We start from the raw sequence: 18,582 nt of genomic DNA, 5'->3' as shown, positions 1-18,582 counted from the left end.
GAGAGACGGGGTAAACCAGGAAGAGCCGAACGATGCGATGGGAGGGATAATAAATAATAAACATTATTTTTCTAAAAAGTAAAAAGAGAATTTATCTAACAGAGAGAAGAATTTCTAAGAGGAAAATATTTAGAAAATAATAAGAAACAAATGGTAAGAATTACTTGGAATTAATAGTAAGAAAAATTACCTGAGAAAGGAAAACGTTTTTTTTTTAAGTATTTAAGAAATAATAACATCACGAGTTGTTTGGAAGAAATGATAAGAAAAGGAAAGGAAATAATAAGAATAAAAAAAATCCCTTTTATCTCCGACGAAGAAGAATTCCTCTTCTTTTTCTTCTTCTAGAAGTGATTCTAGAAGAATGTGATTTCGCGACAAATCGATATCGCCTTTCGAGCGTGAAAATACATTTCGAGGGAAAGCGTTAATCGCGCGCTCACACGTCGAATGATCGCGACCCGGCGATGGTTGGCGCCGCCTCCGCGGCCAGTTAAACTCAAGCAGGAGAGAATTATCGCCTCAATACGCAAAAGTAAGACGCGTTCCCGTTGCGATCTCGTCGATACTCCCCCGGCCGAATGAGCGTGTGTAACAACTCAACCTCTTCTGCACGTGTCACGCGCGCGCGCGCGCGTGCGAGCGACTACGTGTACACACACGTGTGCATACATGTACGATATATGCGTGCGAACTCCTCGTTGTTCCTCGTGCTCGAGTAAGTTACGTGTGTCCGGATTGCAGGCGGGAGCGAGCGAGCGAAGGGACGGGCGGCGGTGGGTTGTTGCAACTTAACAAGCTTAGCTCCCTTAATCCCCTTGTAAGCCGGCAATGTCTACAAGGGGTCAGCCGTTCGCATGAAACGCATCCGTTTACTGCCCGAGCTTTGTCTTCTGGCTGGTATTAAAATTTCCGTCGTGAGACGACCCGCCGATGAAAGACAGCCGGGTAAAGGAGATGTCGGCCGAAGATCGATGAGCAAGTTTAAAAACCCTCCGCGCAATGCCCCACGTGTCGCGGAACGCCAGAGCGGCTTACCTGCGGCGGAAAATCTGTTTCGCGCGGTCGCTCGTCTCCGGCTCGCGAGTCCACCGAGATTTCGAGACCGTCGCGTCACCGCTACCGAATCATCGTCAATAACATAGAAAAATAACACAAATCTAATACAAATTGTGACGTGTGAATGGTGATGGCGGTAATGTGATAAATAAAAATATGAGTATAATCATTCACACACATATTAGTGATAATACAATTGTATAAATGTCCTTTAAAAGGAAACTGTTTAAGAAATAATAACAAATAATAACAACAGTTTGAAAAAAAATGATAAATGATAAAAACAGTACAAAATTTATGACGATAAAAAATGTTAAATAATTGGCGCTGAGAGGAAAAATATAAACATAGAAAATATTCGTTCGGAGGTACTAATGATATATTTCCATAAATCGAAATTTTTCCGCTTAAATAGACTAGATTAAATAAAACTATTTAAATAGAATAGACTTTTCTCTTGACGCAAAAGCCAAAATAGCTCTGAAATTAAACCCAAGTTTAGCGCAACGTAATGGCCGCTAAGAGGCTTCTCTCTTCTTGATACAAAGACGCAATTGTCAAATATTTCTTGGTTTTTGGGATATTTCCACCTCAGTACAATACGATCTCGCGATACAAAATCGATACCGCGCACCGGGGACCACGCGTGTCGCTATGTCGTACAACTGAAGCGCGCACATCGAGGAAGAGAAAAGACGGAAAAATTCTCACTCACTTCGCTGCATCCTCCCCACTGCCAGTTGTTCGGACGTCGCGTTCGCACTCGATTGTCGCAGGAGCAGTCGGTGAGCTCGCCCCTGGAACAGGCCCTCGTGACGCTGTAAGCGACCCCGGCTGCTGATATGGCATAAATGAACGCGGCCTCTCGGCTATCTGCGAAACGCACGTTTTTATCAGTGGCTGCAAGTCGCGTGGTGGCCACTTGGTCGGGCGCACTCACTTCCACATGAAGGAGAGAGTGCGAATGCGCCCACAAGCGCGCAATAGACTCTCTTTTTCTCTCTTTCTTTCTCCAACCGAAAGAGAGAAAGAGAGTGAAAGAGGGAAGGAGAGAGGGAGAGAGAAAGAGAGAGGGAGAGAAAAAGAGCGAACTCCGGAGAGAAGTGAAACACATTCGAAATGCGGCATGACGCCGGCCGTGTTAAACGCGACGAACCGCGAAAAGACAGACAGAGAGCACTTACTGACTAACGTGACGCCGCCAAACACGTTCTCGGGATTTTCCGGGCTGACGGAACAGTTCCATCTCGCCGATCTAAACTGGTGCTGACACTCCTCGATGGCGAGCCTGGCACCAGCGCTCACCGCCTGCAAGCAAAGTAAGAACCGACGATGAGGGCTCGCTCGGGAAAGAGAGAGTACTCTTCTCTCGGGAGACGCGCCGCCTGCGGACGCGCCGACGACCGAACGACTTTTCCTCGCATCGAACGGAAACGACGAATGTTTCGGTGAAATGAAGTGAAACGACGTGAAACAAAACGAAAGGTTAACGCGCTCCTCTCACGCGCGTGGCTCTCATGGCTATCTTCGGTCTCCTCCGCGGGAAACACGAGCTGTCGATGATTTTCGCATGCGGAGGAAAGGAGGGTGATGGAAATGCTTTATCTCTACCTTTTGCTTGATTAAAATTATTACTTAATTTGCTTCTGTCCCTTACAACTTATCTCTGTTCTTTCATTTGGTACACCTCCAAAAGACTTTATTTTCGTACATTGAGAGAAAAAATATCTAAAAGATAGAAAATATTTACTCGGTGAGTACTAACGACATATTCATTTAAATCTGTTCTTTTATTTAAATACAATAAACAATTGTTTTCATGAGAGACTACAGATTTAAAAAAATGAATATATATTCTTTTTTTTTTCAATGTAAAAATATGTATCTTCGTGTAAATATGTTATTAATACTCACCGAAAAAATTTTTTTTATTTCATAGACGTTTTCTCTCTCAGTGTAAATAATAAAATCCTTTAAGTTAAGTAATAATTTAATAAGTAAAGTATGGATAATGCATTGTTATCACGCTCTGATTTTCTACCGCGTACAAAAATGATCGACAGCTTGACTGCTCATTGAATAAATATTTTTTTAATTTTTTCTCACAATGTAGGTAAATGGATAAATAAACAAATTATCTACTGCAAAATTTCATGGGATCGTCGACGATCTTCTAAATTAAACAAACGAGTCATCGTGGAAACGTGGAATTAGACAATTATTTGAAAGATGACAGCAAGCCACGTATTGTCTCGTTAATAATATAAATTAATATCATAAAGTAAAATTCGAAAAATCAATTTTTGGAAATATGGCTATTAATAAAAGAAAAATATAGCCAAAAATCCGAACTTTCTCGTGCCTCTAATAACAGTCGCCAAAAATAGCGACCGAATTTCGGATTAAACGAGGCCGTGTCAAAAACGCGCCGAGACGCTTAATTAGCGTGCCAATTTCCGTCACGGCAATACCCCGGCTCTTCGCCAACGGCTTATCGTTTGGATCTTTTTAACTTTGTCACACCAGAAATTCCATCGGCAACTTGACTCACGTATCGCTATCGCTTATTGTTTCATTTTCAATTACCGCTGAAATTTCCGCTGAATCCCCGAACGAAGCAGCGAGAGCGCAACAAAAGACGCATCGACGACGTCGACGTCAACGAGGACGACGAGGACGACGTCGAGCCTGTAAATCGACCGGCGATAAATGTTAATATCGAACGACGGGCATTCCGCACGTCGCCGGGCCGGCGTTGCTTGTTGCACAGCCGTCTCTTTTAACGGGCTCGGTCGCTCGTTAAAAAATCGAACTCCGATATCGGAGGATTGACATATGAATATTCATGCGTTCTCGGCCCTTTTGTCGGAGACTGCGGCAGAGGGGAACCGACGGGTGCGCGTGTTCACCGTTGTCGGCGGCGTTCAAAGAGATATCGGAGGCCTCCCGAAGGTTGTCCAGTTTACCTAGGTACCTAGATTCCTAGACAGGGCCCAGCTTTCCCCTCGCTGTTCACTCTCTCTCTCTCTCTCTCCTCTTTCTTTCATCCGGCTCTCACCCCCGACAAGTTTCGTGCATTAGGGAAAGGTAAACGGTAATTTTCGGCGAGCGGGGAGCGAACCGCAACACCTCGTGCCGGTTTTCGTCACGGGCCGGTGCCGACTGTGAACCGACGGCCACGGCGCCGATACCGATCGTAAGAGACAAATTCGTTCCAACACACACTGTGTCTGTTGTCCGTATATATCACCGCCTCTCTCCTCGTTCTCCATTGTCGTGAGAGCTGAATATCGTGAACCGGCCGAGTCTTTTCCGTTCTTGGACCGCCGAAGAGGAAAGCCGATGAAAAGTACCGAGAGAGCGCCGATTTCATCGTGATCTCTCAGGATAAACCGCACTAAATCTTCGGTATATTTTGTGTAACTACTATATATCACTATATCAATGTAACAATAATAATAATTTTTATTAACGGGAAGCACTGTTTAATATATGTAACTAAAGCAGAAATATTGGAAAAAAGGCAAACAGAAAAAAAAGAGTTCGAAAAGAAAGGAAACAATATCCACTAAGCACACAGTAAAAGATTTTGTGTTAAAAACGGTCCGCTGAAATTTGTATGTTACTTTAACAAGGTACTATCACACTAGCGTGTCGAATCAAGTCGTACATAAAGTATAATTAATTGTACTTACGATCGCGACCATACGGCCAATAGAAAGCCGATAACGACGAAAGCTACACGCGTCTCTAATTGCACGTGAAAGACGAGACGAAAGGTACACGCGTCTCTAATTGCACTGACTCACCGTGTACCACCGATTTAATCGTCAGTCAAGCTTTCGCACAGTCGATGGAAACCAACGCGGCAATCACCGTGTCGGCACTAATCGCAAAACGTCGATTCGCTTATCGAGAGACGAAGCGTATCTGTCGCGGCAAATGCCACGCACAACACACGTACGCACGCACACACGCACACACCGATGCGGAGAGCTGCCGGCGAGCTGCGAAATTTTGAGCGGAGAGATTCTCTCGGGCGAGCGACTCGCGAGGAGAAGGCCGAAGGGGATTCTTTCGTTCGGCACGCGGTCGTAGGTCCCGCGAATCGAATTAGCCGCGTGCTTCCCCGGCTATTAATCCAAGAGAGATAGAGAGAGAGGAAGAGAAAGAGAGAGAGAGAGAGAGAGAGAGAAAAGGCCTCAGGCCTGCCGCGAGGTAAATACCTGCAGGACGGGTGGCGAGCGAGAGCATATCGCCTGCTGCTTGACGGTCAGGTGTGCGCTCTTGCAGGTCTTTTCGGCGCTCGCCGGCCCGATCACACCCGCGCCGGTGATCTGCGTCTGCGATTCGGCACCGCCGCTTTGGATCGTGCCGGATGTCAGCCTCGGCTCCAGCCCCAGGTACCTGCAATCGCACAATGCCACACGTGATAAGCATGACGCGAGCAGCATAGAAAATTTCTCGGTATCTAATTGGGATCACAGTTCGACCTCCCGAAATCATTCCGTGAATTCTAGCTGGGAAATGAACACACGATTCGGTTGAGTTGCAGAAGTTCGTTTCATTTCCCGATCGATTCGTCATTGAACAAAATGGACGTGTACTTGATTGGGTTTTTAAATAAATAAATGTGTTAGGTATTATATTTTGATTGAGAAACAGAATGAACTCTTGCATTAACCCAATGAGTGGGAAGCGTGAGCAGATATCATCTCCGACGTTTTCCCGAAGATTTTTTCCGCTTTCCATTTTGCACTACGATTCGAATCGCGGAAAATAAGCTTCATTCCATGTTTGAGATAAAAATAGGATTGCCATCATAGCAGGATAACTTACTTTGGGACAACTTTGGATATTCTAATCGGAATCTGCGCTGTATATGCGGAATAATGTGGGAAAATTTCTGCGGGAGCTAACCAAATTGACGATCGGTCGACGCGTCGGGGTCTTATTCGCTCGCTCGTTTCCTCGGGAGATCCTGAACAATACATTTTGGACGATCATTAATTATTACACGATTGTTGCTTAAGTTTTATTATTGTTGTATGCTTGATCGGGCCGAGACCTTTTTAGGGGATAAGGTGCCTTGTTATTAAGAAGAACTAAATGAGTTTTAAATTGAGCTGATAGATTGCCAAGGGGTGCAGATGTTCGCAGGTAGAAATTATTCTCTTATTACACAGCAATAGAAACAAATAAATCTCGTGGAATAATGATAGAGAAATAAATTATAATCAGACACACAAAGAGAGAGAGAGAGAGATAAGAATATGTCAGTGCGCCGAAGTTGCTGCGCAAACCGGAAATAATTTACTTTTAATGAACCCAAGAGCTATATTAATAAAAAAAATTAACCGAACGAACGCAAGAAACTTTTACCAAGTAAAAGTTACGAAGTAACTATGTAGAAATAAATTACGGAAGTTACGATAAAAAATTAATTTCACATTGCCGCGGTCAAGAAATCAGTATGTCGCAAAGGTATACGATGTGCGAACGGTACCACAAAGTAACGGCAAGGGAACAAGCTACGCGCGAACTACCCGTGCCTCTCGCTTTTTTACCGGAAGGTGATCCCGTCGGATTTACCATTCGCCTTTTATTATCGCTCATAAATAATACACTTGTGGCGGGCTCGCGCGCGCTCGCACGCTCCAAACGCGTAATCTTCATTCGACGAGCGCGTGCATCTTTCCGCGATGCGGTCTAACTACCGACTCCGGATTCGAGCCGACGCTATCGGAGCCAAGGTAAGCCGGCGCGCGCGCTGTCCGTTATCGAGAGAACCCGGTGGTCGGCGTTACGACGGATCGTCTTACGGGGCACGTTTTACGATGAAATATCTACACACGAGGATGTGCGGCTCGAGAACGCGGAGCTACCGACAACACCATGAGAGAGGATACGCACTCTCCTTTCTCTCTTTCTCGCTCTCTCTCTCTCTCTCTTTCTCTCTCTCTCCTCGCCGTGACGAACCACCTATAATTAGAGCAGGTATTCGGGTGAAAATTATAGAGGGGGAGAGAGGACGAAGGGCCGAAAGGAGGATGGGAGAGACACGGAGGGTGAAACGCGGGAGGGTCGGAGGGGGCAGGGGAACACAGGATACGGGGAGGACGAGAGAAGCCGTAGCCCCGTCTCGTAGCCTCGGTATCGTGAACCAAGTCAGGAGGAAAGCCAAGCAAGTGAGTTAGGCTCTTCTAACTAAACTCGCTCGCCCTTTCTCTCTCTCTCTCTCTCTCTCTCTCTATCTATCTTTCTTTCCCGGCTGACGACGACGGTTTCACACGACGACAACAATGTATCAGGCTCTTTAAAGCTCCGTAAAGCTCCCGTGTCATTCTGATTACCGTATTCCGACCCGATTAATCGGCCGACTCGTGCCGATCTGAGTTCCCCGTTGCCCCTCGCCCTCAAACGCAAACGACGGCGATTTTATGGAAATGCAACGATAAAAACGTCTTTTTATAATGTGTTAGGTTGAATTAGACAGGGAAGGCCTTGATTCCTAATTCCCACACACGGAGAAAAAAGATTGGCTGTATTAACGTGACAACGAACGAACCGGGCGCTTTTAGGCCTTGAAGAAGAATTTCTGTTTCTTGAGAGCCGGGGTTTGATTTGCAATATGGACCGTTCACTCACGAAAAAAAAAGAATTAGCTCCCCACGGTTAAAAACCAGCTCTCAGAAGTAAAAATTAGCCGTCCGTGTAATATAATTGAAATTTAATTAATTTACCTAATTTTTTTGTCCCTATACCTAGTTTTGAATTTAGCAGCTGTGGAAGCTAAAAGCTAGGTACAGGGACAAAAAAAATTAGCTAAATTAACTAAATTCGTATTATACGGAGAGCTAATTTCTTTTCCCGTGCTGCCACATGAATTCAACCGATCTTTCTTCCGCGTGAGTAAATCAGATTTATCGCAACCTTTTGACTTACAAGCGTTAAGAAGTTAAGGTCGGGAGCAGAGGCGAAATTTCGAGTCGGGCTCCCTGAGGAGGAGCGCGCGATCGTTCCGACAACACCGAGGCGCGGATTAATCTGCTGATAATTGTGCCGGCGCTGAGCGGCAATTTCGTTAAATGTAAATCGACCGGACACAAAACCGCGTCTCGTTCCACCCCGCCTCGGCCGCTAACCCTACCTTTAAACGCCGGCCGATCTCGTTCTCCTAAAAGCCCCGGGACACGCTGGCCGCGCGTCGGCTGTTTTCAATTCTTTCGGCGAAGGGTTCGATTAGTAGCGCCGTCCGGACACGGGCAACGCTCGTTTACACGGTAAATCTTAATGAGAATCGAGGGTGTGGCTTTTTAGGGTTCGGAAGCGCACCCCGCCGCCGCCCTAAGGGCACCAACGGGAAGGAGATAGTGGTCACGGTGTGTATCGACGGGAGTAGAGAGGGAGCCGAGGGATCGCGCGCGCTCTCGAAAAGTGGCAAGAGAGCGCGCGCTTGCTATTCGGGATGGTAATTAACGTTACCGATGTACCCGCAATAACATAACGACTTGTTATTCTCCACCCCGTAATGTGATCCTCCGCCCCCTGCGTCGTGGTCGTTATCATAGCTGAATCATATTTCGTTATCATACTTATCACGGTTAAATAAGATCTTATCTTTGTCGCATAGTTAAATGGTAAGTTAAATGGTAAGCTTCTCTTTGTTATATATTTAAGTTTTAGTAGAAATTAAATTTTATATCTTATCGGGGACTGGCGAAAGTTCGTCGAACCGTCGATGATTTTATTGGCTCGCAAAATGAGTCACCTCGCAGACGCGGAATCGGACGATCGCCTAAAAGATGGCGGTAAACGACGGCGGATATTTTAGTGAACATTGCTTTATTATTATCGGGTTGATGGCTAAGATTTGTTCCGTTTTTTAATCAAAATTCTAGGAGAAGGATGTACGTATATGTATATATATATTTCTTTAAGATACGATAAATCGCAAAATTAAGTATGCGTTGATCCGTCGACGACCCGCCATCTCTCCGCAGCCGTGTCTATGCTACATCTGGGAACATTTGGGAAATTTCCATACGAGTACAGACATCAATTTTTTCCTTTTGTTTCGCAGATTTTTCATCATCGCCAATTTTTCCAAAAATTCTACCCCTTCCACTGAATCGATCTCGTCTCTAATACCGAACATAAAAGAACAGTTACCGCGAAATCTATTCGAAACATTCTAACGAGACCCTCCTCGAAGTCGTGACTCGCGAACGAAGGAGACACAATTAGACATTGACGCTCCGTGAAACACGCGCACCTCGAACACGTTGACGGTCCGCGAATTGCGAACCCGCGAGTTTTCACCGAAAAAGAGAGAGACCGAGAGATGAAAAAAAAAGAGAGAGAGACCTCCTCTCGTTTCCTCTCGTCCGCAGGAAACGAAGCCGCGCGCGCGGCAACACTCGCGGAAGCGAGTTGTGTAACCACTTTATCTGGCGGTTACCGGTTACTTTCGTTCGCGTCGGCCGTTTCTGGAGCATCCGTCGGTCGTAAAGGGGGTCCGTCCGTCCGAACGAGCGATGCCTCGTCGTCCAGGGCGCGGCTTTCACAGGCAGCCAGCCAGGCAGGCAGGGAGGACCGGCGACGGGTTGCGCGCGTAGCGTTTATTATTTATTTGCGGCCGAGAATACAGACGCGCGCGGCGTCAGCGCGCGAGGAGTCAGCGCCTTCGCCTCTTCTCGTCAGGGCTCTCTCTCTCTCTCTCTCTCTCTCCTTTCTCTGTCTCTCAGTCCGGGGCTCGGCTCACCGTCGACCGGCTATTTCGGGTTTGTTTGGCCACGGTTTACGGCCCTTACGAGAGTGCGTTTTACGGATACTCAACGACGGGATCCCGGTCCCACTCGGCCTCCCCCGGCCGCCCTTCATCTTGCCCGTTATCTCGTGTATACTCGGAAATGTCACGGGGTCCTCGTAGCCGCGCGAGGATTACCTCCGCTTACGCTTCGCGGAGAGAGAGAGAGAGAGAGAAAGACACATTCCGTAGGAGCCGCAGTTCGATCCCGAACGAGAGCCGGCGAGAGAAATATCGTCGTCGTCGTCATCACCGTCGGAAGGTGGTGGGCCGTGAATCCGCGTCGCGAGGTATAATAGCGCTGTTTACGATCGGGATGAGCTTCTCGTCAAACAGTCGATTCGCTGGATAACACACCCGGAGAGAGCCGGAGACCGAAACAGTCGGCCGATATTGCCGGCGAAGATGAACCGCCCCCTTTCGCACCCTTCAGCCCGATACCTCGGCCACGAGGGTATCGGCATCACCACCACCACCGGGACGCCTCCCACAGGCATCTTCTCCTTCCTGAGCGCTGGTCATCGTGATCATCGATCTATTTTACGCGAGCTCCGTTTTTAACGCTCCACTTTTAGGGGGAAACTTCGCGTTTAAATGCGTGGGCCGTGCCGATAATGCGTTTAGTGCCGTCGGTTTTTAAAACCTCCGCCGCCTCGAATCCTACAAACACATTCGCACATTCACATATATTTATACACACGTACATTACATACACGCACGCGCATGCACACTTTGAGGCTTATCTCGCCGTTTTAAAGATCCTCTCTCACGCCTCCACGGCGTTGTTCCTCATAAAATTCTCGGAAACAGCGTTCCGAAACATTCCAAAGCTCGATCCTGGGTGAGCGTGGACGCACACGGTGGTACGCAACCCGACGGCGGGTTGCACCGTCGTGAACGGAAGCGTTTCGATCGTTTCGGCCAACCGGTATAGTGGTCGAGGTAGCCACTCGCAATCGATATCGGCCGATCAGCTAAAGCGGTCAAGGACACGGGTTCTAATCAACCGGCGAACGAACGAAGGTCGTTCCCTTTTCCCCGCCCGCGACGACTTCTCCTACCCAGAAAATTTCATTCCGCTGCTCCTACTGCGCGCGCGCGCACGCGTCTCGTCGTTTCTCAATAATAACATTAACCAAAACATCCGGCGATTCTTATCGCTCTCATTTAAGAGGCTTACCTCAATTAGAGCCCGGCCTTTTATCGTACAGGTTGGGCCAAGAAAAATCTTTCACCCCGAGCTTTGTTCTTTAAGAATTAATTTCGGCAAGGAATTACGTTCAGAGGAAAAGTATCTAAGAGATAAAACATATTTATTCGATAAGTATTGATAATATAATAATATATTAATTTACACTAATATACATATTTTTATACTAAGAACAAACTTTTTTTCCAGTGGAGAAAATATATACTTTCTTAAATCAATCGTGATTTGAACACCGATGGTAGGTTTCGATGTTCTATTCCTACGGTGTATTATTCGCTACCGACATTTTCTGGCCAAAATTAATTCTTAGCGATTGCATATCTGAGAATCTTAAATGACACACATAGTTTCGACCAGTTCTTTTTTTTATTTCTCAACCGACAGATTCGTGCGAAAATGCCGAATCTCTTACGATCCCACGCGTCCACCGAAAGCAGAAGCACGACCGATTTCAGGGTTTCTCGCAACGAAAGTCGGTCGAGAGCGAGATCGCCGAGCTGAAAACCTTCCCTCGATCCCGCTACGCCGAAAAACCGTCGTAATAAAGATCGAACAATCCTTTTAATTACGTTCCCTCCCTCGTTCGCTCGGGAGGCTCGCCTCGGTTAGAAACCGGTGTTTGATTACGCACAGAAAACATTGCCCAGGGAGATAACCCAACGCCGCCGTCGAGGCGAGTGCACCATCGTCGAGGACGAGGAGGCGAAGGAGCGGGAGAGGGTGGAAAAACAAAGAAGACGGGGTGGCGAGGCGGTGAAAGGGCAACCGAGGGCAGAATAAATCACACAAAGCATCGATACGAAAGAATGAAATCCATATTCAGATTCGCTCATGTATCCGGCACGGTTCTTCACCGCGAAGGACGACGGGGGTGGGGGAGGAGGACGAAGAGGACCAGCGATTCTTCTTCTTCTCCTCTTCCCGTCTCCTATTCATGTCGCAGCGGAAGAAGAGAGACGAAGAAACAGAGAAAGAGCGAGAAAGAGGGGCGAGAGGGCGAGATCCTCAATCGCGGTTCAACGACGACGAGCGCGCGAAACAAGCGCGATTATTATATTATTACTCGAAGGGGTATCACGTTGCCGTCATAACCACGTCGGGGCTGCGCTTTGTTCGCGTGACAGCGATAGGGCCCATTTATGTCGAGAACACTCGCGGCCGCCGATATAATGGCCGGATAAATCCTCGAAAGCCTACAATACGTCGTAGGTACGCGTCTCGTCTCGTCGGTATTAACTCCCCGGAACGGGGGTAGTAGACGCGGGGCAGGCANGAAACACGACGAGGCTCGCATCGTGGTGAACGAACGACGGCGAGCGCGGCCCGAAACTTCACCTCGTTCTAATTAGTATCGATTACCGAAAGGAGCGTCCCTCGTGTTCCCGCGCTCTCGTGCGTTCCTCGATCTCACTCTCCCATTGTGTAACAGCCTGAGAGAGAGAGGGGGGGGGAGAAGAAGGGAGAGAGGGAAAGGGAAACGGAACATCGTACGTGTACTCGTAGCTCGAGGATATTTGCCCGCGGTGTAATTTTTCGACCGCGTCAACGGATTGACTTGATCTCTCCGCCGGATCACCGGGAGACTGCGGTCGTAGGTGGGTGCCTCGGTAGCGTATCACCGGGGGAGAGCGGCAAAGGGTAACGAGGGGAAACACAGGGAAGGGCGACAATGACCCCCCGGCGCAACTAAAGGGCGCAGCAAAGGGGCGCTAATTAGGGTAGTTAAAATTCGTCCGTTCGGGGCTTGTTGTGCACTGGGCGGGGTGTTTTCTTTTTGTTTCCTTAACGTTTTTCATCGGTCCCCGTGTATGAAATCACGTCGTTGAGTCAGCCCACGTGTCTCTCACGATCCTCCCCCCGTGGCTTCCGCTTCCTTCGCGCGCGTCGTTTCTCGATGTGTGGTTTCTGATAAATGTATCTGTCCGTCAAATATGAATTCTTTAACAAAGATAATAGAATAATTTTAATAAAGATAATCAAATAATTTTAATAAATAAAATATACGTGTTAAATAACACTAGTTTATAAAAAATTTTTTTTTAATGTTTTGAGGTTTAACGTGCAAAAAATGATTTTTTTGCGATATTGGAAATTTTTCTATAAAAAATTTATCTTATCTTACATTTTTTTAAATCCTGATCAGAAATGATTAAAGTATTGTTCATCCCCTATAAAATGAATTTTTTTTATTTTAATATTTTATTATATTATAAGATAATTTAATTATTTTACTTTTCAGCCAAATTATGAATATATGAAATATCAAATATCGCGAAAAGCGATTTTTTGCACTTAAACTTCGGATATTTTCGAAACCTAACGTATTGGCGAAATTTGGCCTATAGAATCGTTTTCAGAATCCAAAAATCTATAAGAAACATCTTGTCTCATTTGAAATAATTTGTTATTGTAAACTAGTGTAATTCTATGTTAATTATATAAATTTATATAAATCTTTAAATGATTAAGGCAATTTCATCAGTTATTTATATGAAGAAATCTAGATAATTACTATTACATAGTGATTACTAAACAAATAAATATCCAAACTCACTGTATGCAAACTGTTGAGAGTAAAAAACTTTTGCTGATATCACCACCTTTTCTCTAATTTCGCGAATTTAATTACCTTGACAAGTGGCAATCTGTGTACAATTACCTAATTAATTACCTAATTAATAATTTCTATTCTTCCTCTCTTCCCATAAAACGTAAACTTATTCGTCGCTTCACGCCATCGGCGTCGATCTCTCAGGCGTTTCTCGCGCCTGAAGTGGCGATCGCGTTAAGCCTTAAAATTTTCACGATCGCCTCTCTCCGCGCTAATCGTCCCGGATCAATCAGCGTGGCGCGAAATGCGCGGCGACGCGGTACATTCATCCTGTAAAAGTGCTCGTTATTTATCCGGCTCCCTTTCGCGTCTTGAATCGCGTAAACAAATGCGCGAGCGTGCAGTGTGTCAGTAAGAGATTGCTTCCGCTCGCAAGGCGAACCGCCACGAAGTCCGTGACGAGGAAACGCTGGCAACGCTCCCCGTTTTCGATGAGCCTCGGACACGTGGCGAGGCTTAAAATATGAGACGGACTTTTTCGTACGTCGTCCCGCCGCGAACTCGAGCCGGGGAGTTTATTTTTCGAGATTAATTAAATGCGTTCGACACATCCCCAGCACCGACTTTCTCGGAAAATCCAAGCGCATAGTGATAAGAAGTGCGATCACGGCACCGTATAATCGTATCTCTCTCTCTCTCTCTCTCTCTCTCTCGAGGAAACAAGGCGAGTGATTCCGCGGGTTTCTTAAAACAGAAGCGATCTTAATTAGGGGATGGTCCATACCTCCCAACGGGATACTCATGTCCGCTTTTTTCGCGTACGCACGCACACACGCACGCGGTAAATTGGAAGAAAAAAAAAACCACGCAAGCCTCGAGAGCCCAAGGGATATCAAGCGGAATACCAAGAGCGCCCGCTCACGTTCGCGAAAGTACCCATCTCTCACGCGCATTACGCGTACGCGCGTACACGGCTTGAGCGTTGAGCGCGTCGACGGCTAATTAGCGGATTCTCCGGAGCTAATTCGGAGCCGATTTTCCCTCGACGAGAATATGCCCGAAACGGTTTTCGGCCTTTTGACGATTTAAGATCAAGAGCTTCCGCAAACTCCGCAACACTCGGTGCTGCAGGCATCTGTTTCTTTTTATCTGACGAAACCACCTCTTCTCATCAGTCTCAAAAAGATTTCGTCTTCGAGGAAATTTAATGTGATTTAGTAGCAAAAATGCGTAATGATGGAGATCGGGAGACCGCAATGGCAAATGGTAACCTTCCTCGAACTTCCTCTTAAACTTATTTTTCACCGGAGAAAAATCGATTTGAAATTATACTGAAAAAAAAAATATCTGAAAAGTAAAAAATATTCTGTAAAAAATATTTATTCGACGGGTACTAATAACATGTTTACTTACACTATAAATATAATACTATAATTATAATATAAATATTTTTACAGTGAGCACAGTAAAAAATTTTGTGTTACAAATAGCCCACCCAATCTTAGTAAATGTGTTATCAGTACGCACCGAATAAATATTCTTTATTCTTTACATATTTCTTCTCTCAATGTAAAAATATGAAAACTGGACCAAATTATTATTTAAGAAATGATTAGGAGATTACAAACGAACGAAGATGATAAAAGTACGAAAATTATATTCATGGAAAACGGAACGGCCGAATTCATTTCGCGGCGGAGAACGCGCGACTTCGAGCATCCACGGCGGAATCTGGATATTTTCCGCGACGGATACTCGTGGCACGTCCAGAGAGAGAAAGAAAGATACGTCGTCCTCCTTCCGAGGAGCACCTGTACAAGCACCGAACGGGAAATAAAGCGTACCTCGCCAGCCGCTCAGTAACGCTGTCTATTGAAAAATCCGTCAGACGTCGTCACCGATAAATATCGTTTCGATAAATCTCTCGCGGGCGGTACATCAATCTGGCTTACGTTCGCCGTCCCGATACGGATATCCTCGTCGTAGCGCGAAAACAGCACCCACTCGCCCTCCTCCCTTAGCCCGTTCCTCCCCCTCCCTCACCGCCTGCTCCTCTTCCACCCCCGTGGTGTTGGTTCAGGCTTTCGTTGCGCCGGGTTAAGGGTCGTTCACGCGTGAAACAAGGAGCCGGCGAGTGCCCTGGCGGGATCTTAACGCTCGGTTAGACAAATGTTGTCGGATACCACGATGCTTGCATTAGCATATTGCGCCGCACCGCGCGATTTGCATTTCAGGATGTTCATGGGAGGGGCTGAGGACCGGGGGCGAGAGAGAGAGAGAGAAAGAGAGAGAAGGGGAGAGAAAGAGTAGTAGTGCAGGAGTGGTAGTACGGAGGATACTCGCGTTTTCCAACTACGGCGAATCACCGAAAGTAAATAGGATGTGCGTTGCGTGGACGCACAATCGTATGACCGATCGTCGTCGAGCTCGTCGCGTTTCGAATCCGCGACTCGAAAAAGCGGGAAGATCACGAAACCGCGGCGGATCGACATTTCCCGGGATGGGGCGAGAGCGAGCGCGTTCGATGATTTTGATTTATCGAGCGGAAAACCGAGCCAACTTTTGTTTTTGGGCGACGAGGAGCGATGGTTTTTGTTTTCACGTTGCAGTATTCTTATCGTAATTCGAAATGTCGGATATACCTAATTACAAGGAAAGGATCTGAATCTCTCCTCTCTTTCAATTGCGATTTCTGGAAAATCGACTTGGTGGGAATTTTTGTTTTTCTCATCAAAGGAAGGGAAAATCTCAATTTGCGAAATTTCCGGCGCGTCCACTGAAATTTTTCCGTTACCTTAACATGGGAATATGTTAAAAAGTATACAAATATTTATTAAATGAACACATTCACTTTGTTAACACATTATTTTTTAACATAATCGTCTTGTTAAAGTGACACAAAAATGTCAAAAGTCCAATTATTTATACAAAATGTGTGAGTAATTAACGCTGAAAAGTCGAAAGACAGGGGGGAGGGAGAGAGCACGATGAGACGCCGCGCACGCTTGATCTGCAGTATCTATTCCGTATGATAGACGCTGCACACGGGCGACTGAAAATAAATCAAAGCATTCCCGTAAAGCGCTTTATACATATACACGGGAGCCTTCATTTGAAAGCAAAGAAGAAGAAAATGTCGGCGATCCTCCATAAATATCCCACCTCCGCGTAACTCTCTCGCTAGCCATGTCCGAAAATAGTTGAAGCTCGAGAGCGTCAACTCAACTACAAGTATCAATCTGATGTGCTCCGCTATAATAGCGTACTGTCGCGAATTAATTACTGTCAATCTCGTTATCGCGACGATACAAGTGGCACTTGTTACATTGTGAAAATGTTAAGCCATCTACCTCTTCTCACGAGCATTTCGATTTTTCCTTGAAACGTCAATACGTCCAGATATGTATAAAATAATTTTGCATTATATTTTGTATTTTCTCATGAAGCACGCATTAGAATATAAAACGTAAATTTACAAAAAAATATATCCCATATTTTTATCCTATACGATTATAATAGTTTTATAATCATATTTCACATACATTTATATTTATATTCGTGAACATTTCTCTTAACAAATATTTTTCATATTTGGTTATATCGATAATTTCGCGAGCATCGTCGTTGATTAAAAACAACGTAAAAATCGTCGCGGCGCGTAGGATTAAACTGCAACGCGCGAAAGTAACTTTCGAGAGAGACGACACGGAATATAGCGGAATGACAGGATAAGGCAAAGTAAACTAGGATGTCAGAGCGGTAAAATAGCGTCTAATGTATTCTAGCGAACCTAATCCTGGCTATACTCCGTCGTCCTGCGACGCATTCCGCCGCGTTCCGGCTTACTCTCACTCTAAGTTTACTCCGGTACATTCCGGCGTATTTTGCAGCATATTCGCGGTCGCTCGGCACGATAAAAGTGATACAGAAATATTCCGAGGCTCGAGACCGGCGCGGCACGCCGATCGGATTAGGTACGTGCGCGGTATCGCGGCTCTACCGCGACTACACTTTTCATCGCACCCTTAATTTATTAAATCCTACACGGGGAAAAAAAATTAGTCTTGAATCAATGACAGATATTTCCATATATATAATCAAAAATATTATAATCTTAGAAGATTTCTAATCTTAAGATATCTCACACAACGTCCATTTTTGAAAGACTCACTTTTTACTGTAATCAATTTCATTTTTGTCCCCATTTTAATTTTACTTATTTTACTCTTTTATTTATTTATTTATTTTGTTTTTTTTATTTGACTTGTTTACACCAAAATTAACAACGATTTCTTTTCCGGCGACAAGCGACAGGTATCGCAGCTCCCCGGCCGGCTATTGTCTCGATCTTTCGCTCCACGAGAAACGCACACACACATACACACGTCCATGCGTGCGCGCAGAGCTCAATCTGCCGCGTCTACACGCGACGATCGCGAACGGCGAGTGCATTTCCGGCCGACGGTGAAATTCGCTACTTATCTCTCTCGTCGCTATTTCTGACGCACGCGACGGCCGACGCCGACCGACCGACACCATCGCCGGTCTTCGCGATTATTGCATCAGAGGCGATCGCGGAGATCCGGCACGTAGAGCACACCGAGTCCCCGGTAGTAATCCACGTGCGAATCGCGGGACGCGTAGGCGCCTTCGCTCGCTCGCTCGCTCGTTCGCGGGTGTCGACGAGAGGCATCGAGGGCGCGATTTATCGCGGCGCGCTCTCTCGCGAGGAAAAGAGAGCCGTCGTCGTGTGCTGTTGGTGGTCGTTAATTCTTGTCGCGCGCGTCCTACCGCTTTGATCAGCGCGAGTATGCTAATTGTCGCTCGCCGCCTACTCGCCGCGACGACGAGCAGCCCGGCAGCAATGAAAGGCGACGAGAAGGAGGACAGGCTGGCAGGCGGGGTGAAGAAAAATCGGGATGAAAAACGAGGGGACAGAAGGGAACGGTACCG

The 18,582-nt window shown here is 46.2% G+C and overlaps 1 protein-coding gene across 1 annotated transcript in view; it reads right to left on the bottom strand.

The window, feature by feature from the left end:
* Positions 1-18,582, bottom strand: part of LOC106748334 (protein Wnt-1-like) — a 57,475-nt gene that overhangs the window by 3,757 nt on the left and 35,136 nt on the right. Inside the window, exons 3-5 of the mRNA XM_014626749.1 lie at positions 5,286-5,466; positions 2,244-2,367; positions 1,775-1,932 (exon numbers count right to left, since the gene is read on the bottom strand). Coding sequence (XP_014482235.1) covers positions 1,775-1,932; positions 2,244-2,367; positions 5,286-5,466 — 463 coding nt within the window. The remainder of the gene's footprint in view (positions 1-1,774; positions 1,933-2,243; positions 2,368-5,285; positions 5,467-18,582) is intronic.

Source organism: Dinoponera quadriceps, unplaced genomic scaffold (assembly GCF_001313825.1).
Source record: "Dinoponera quadriceps isolate SergipeBrazil2010 unplaced genomic scaffold, ASM131382v1 scaffold2723, whole genome shotgun sequence".
NCBI lineage: Eukaryota > Metazoa > Arthropoda > Insecta > Hymenoptera > Formicidae > Dinoponera > Dinoponera quadriceps.
This window is presented reverse-complemented; position numbering and strand designations above follow the sequence as displayed.